This window comes from Echinops telfairi, unplaced genomic scaffold (genome assembly GCF_000313985.2).
Source record: "Echinops telfairi isolate 266 unplaced genomic scaffold, ASM31398v2 ScPeMD7_655;HRSCAF=1070, whole genome shotgun sequence".
Lineage (NCBI taxonomy): Eukaryota > Metazoa > Chordata > Mammalia > Afrosoricida > Tenrecidae > Echinops > Echinops telfairi.
In genome coordinates, this window is record NW_022104553.1 from 26,864,914 (window position 1) to 26,867,401 (window position 2,488).

General features: G+C 57.5%; 1 protein-coding gene across 1 annotated transcript in view; it reads right to left on the reverse strand.

The window, feature by feature from the left end:
- The window catches only part of APOC2 (apolipoprotein C2), a 2,655-nt gene continuing 167 nt past the window's right edge, over window positions 1–2,488 (reverse strand). Inside the window, exons 2-4 of the mRNA XM_004710378.2 lie at window positions 684–769; window positions 337–496; window positions 1–91 (exon numbers count right to left, since the gene is read on the reverse strand). Of these exons, the coding sequence (XP_004710435.1) occupies window positions 1–91; window positions 337–496; window positions 684–738 (306 nt within the window). The 5' untranslated portion in view covers window positions 739–769. The remainder of the gene's footprint in view (window positions 92–336; window positions 497–683; window positions 770–2,488) is intronic.

Genomic DNA, 2,488 nt, shown 5'->3' on the forward strand with positions numbered 1-2,488 from the left:
TTACTGCTCTCCTTTCAGCAGAGCGAGGAGCTGGTCAGTCATGATCCCTGCGTAGGTGGTCATAGCCGCTGTGCTCTGGCTGTATAAGCCCCTGGGAGGATGGAGGGCAAAAGCGAGTCTGAGGGAGGAGGAGGGGCCTGGACCCCTGGCCTGATCCCTGGTCTGAGGAAGGTGGGGTCTGGGGGCCTAGGCCCCTGGATCTGTGGGAGGATGGGCTGGGGGGCTGGACTCCTGGGTCTGAGGAAGGAGGAGAGGGCTGTCAGTCTGGGCTCCTGAGTCTGAGAGGGGTTGGCGGGGCTGGGATGCAGTAGGAGGTGGGTCCCCAGGTAAGGGTACCTGATTTTCTCGTCTAAGCTGGGCAGGTAGGTCTTGCTGTAGAGGCCCTGCGCCGCCGTCTTGGCGGAGTCCCAGTACCGGTAGATGGAGTCCTGCACCTGCGAGAGCAGCGCTGGGCTGCCGGGTTCGTCCGCCTGCAGCAGCGAGGCCCCCCGGACCTCTGCGGGGAGACGCACCCACCGGGGCGCGCGTTAGCGGAACTGCGGGGTCTGCAGCAGCAAGGGAGCAGGCGCGGGGAATGGGGCAGGAGGTGCAGGGATGTCCGCAGGACCCAGGAAGCCCTCTAGTGCTCACCCCAACTCCCCACCCCATCCCACCCCCCTGCTGGGGAAACCAACCATACTCACCAAGCCCTAACACCAAGAGGACCAGGAAGAAAACCAGGAGGTACCGCGTGGCCATGGTGCTCGACGCAGCTGGAACACCGAGGACGCTGTGGGACACGACCCTCTGGGTCACCTGGGGTCCTCGCCCAGCCTGGGGGCGCTGGGACCGTGCACCCCTCCCTCTGGCTGCCTGAATCAAGTTCAGAACCAGGTGACTTGGACCAGGCCCCACTTCTCAATCGTTAACACCCTCCGAAGAATCTCCGGTCAGTTTTCCAAAATGCTTAACATTCCTTAGCTTGCAAAGGAATGATGGTCCCTTGGGGGTACCGCAGGGGAAGTTGGGGAGCTACTGACCAAGAGTCCACTGGGACGAAGGACCTGTTCTAACATGGAATGTGGTCATGATTGCACAAGTCTTCTGGATGACTGAGCTATTGAACCGTAGGAGAGGAGCATTTAAGTTACACTGTTAAAAAAAAAGCATTTACTAGCAGGTGGAGGTTAAACGATTGGTGGTTCTGAGTCAAGGTTGAAACCATGGAATACAAAGTTGAGGATGTGAAATGTCAACACCCACCTAATTTACAATTAAACGTTTTTTTTAAGGATTTACTGGATGTGGCTTGAAGCCACCCAGTCGCTCCCTAGGGAGAAAGCTGTGGCCGTCTGCTTCCATAGGGCTGAGTCAAAAGCAAACCCACAACCACGGAGTCCATACTGAATCCTAGCGAGCCCATATCCATCGGGCAGGACAGAACTTCTCTATGGGTTTCCAAGGCTGTCACTCTTTTCCGGAAAAGGCCGCCTCTCTCTCCCCAGGAGCAGCGGTGGTTTTGAACTGCGGACCTCTTGGTGAATAGCCCAGGGCGTAACCACGACACCACGAGCGTTGGTTCGTCAACTCCATAGCAACGTGTTTTGCGTCAAGGAAAGTTCTGGACACAGCAGCCCTTACGGGGCGGACGTCCGCAAGACAGACCAACAGCATTTGATTAGAACAAGACAGAGAGACTCACTTGGGGACAAGTGAGTGCTGTGTCAGGGGGCGTGGTGGGGAGGGCCGGGAGAAGGGGGTCCCGGTGGTCTAGGACGTGAGGGAGGGTCCTTAGGGATGGTCAGGACGGGCAATGGTTAGACCAAGTGGGTTTTTTTGTCTTGACACGCCAGGATGTCCTAACCTAGGTGGGCCTTCAATCCTCGACCGGTCCCCAGCACTCCCATCCCTCATATTGGAGAGAAGAAGCTATTTCCCAAAGAGGCTGTGATCCAAAGCCTCCCTACCCCCCAACCACCAGCCCCAGTACTGGGAGGGAAGATGAACAGTCTTTGATTGTCAACAAACTTCCAAAGGCATGGCCATCCTGTCAACGCCTTCCTCACGGCGACCCTACAGGACGGGGTAGAACTGCCCCAGCGAGTGTCCAAGACTGTGCTGTTCACATGTTCACAGGGCGTGGAAAGCCCCCCGCCCCCCACCCCACCCCCACCCCCGTGCTGCTGCTGGCGGTTTGGAAGGGTCATTCCAGGGATTCCAATACCAATTCTGTGTGTGGTAGCTGTTTGGCCTTTTGTGTATGGCTTTCACCACCCCTGCCCCCTCCCCAGGTGGCGCAGACCCTGAACAGGCTGGCTGCTCAAAAGAAAATTTTGAAAACGTTGGCTGTCCTGTCTGGTCGGAAGAAAGGCCTGGTGATCCACTTCCGAAGAAGCCGCCGCCATTTAGAGGGAGGAAAACAAAATGATCCCGACAACCCCTTTTAACTCGCACTCACACAGCTGTTGGGGGACTGGGGTGGGCCCCTGCCTGCTGACTCCCAAGGGGA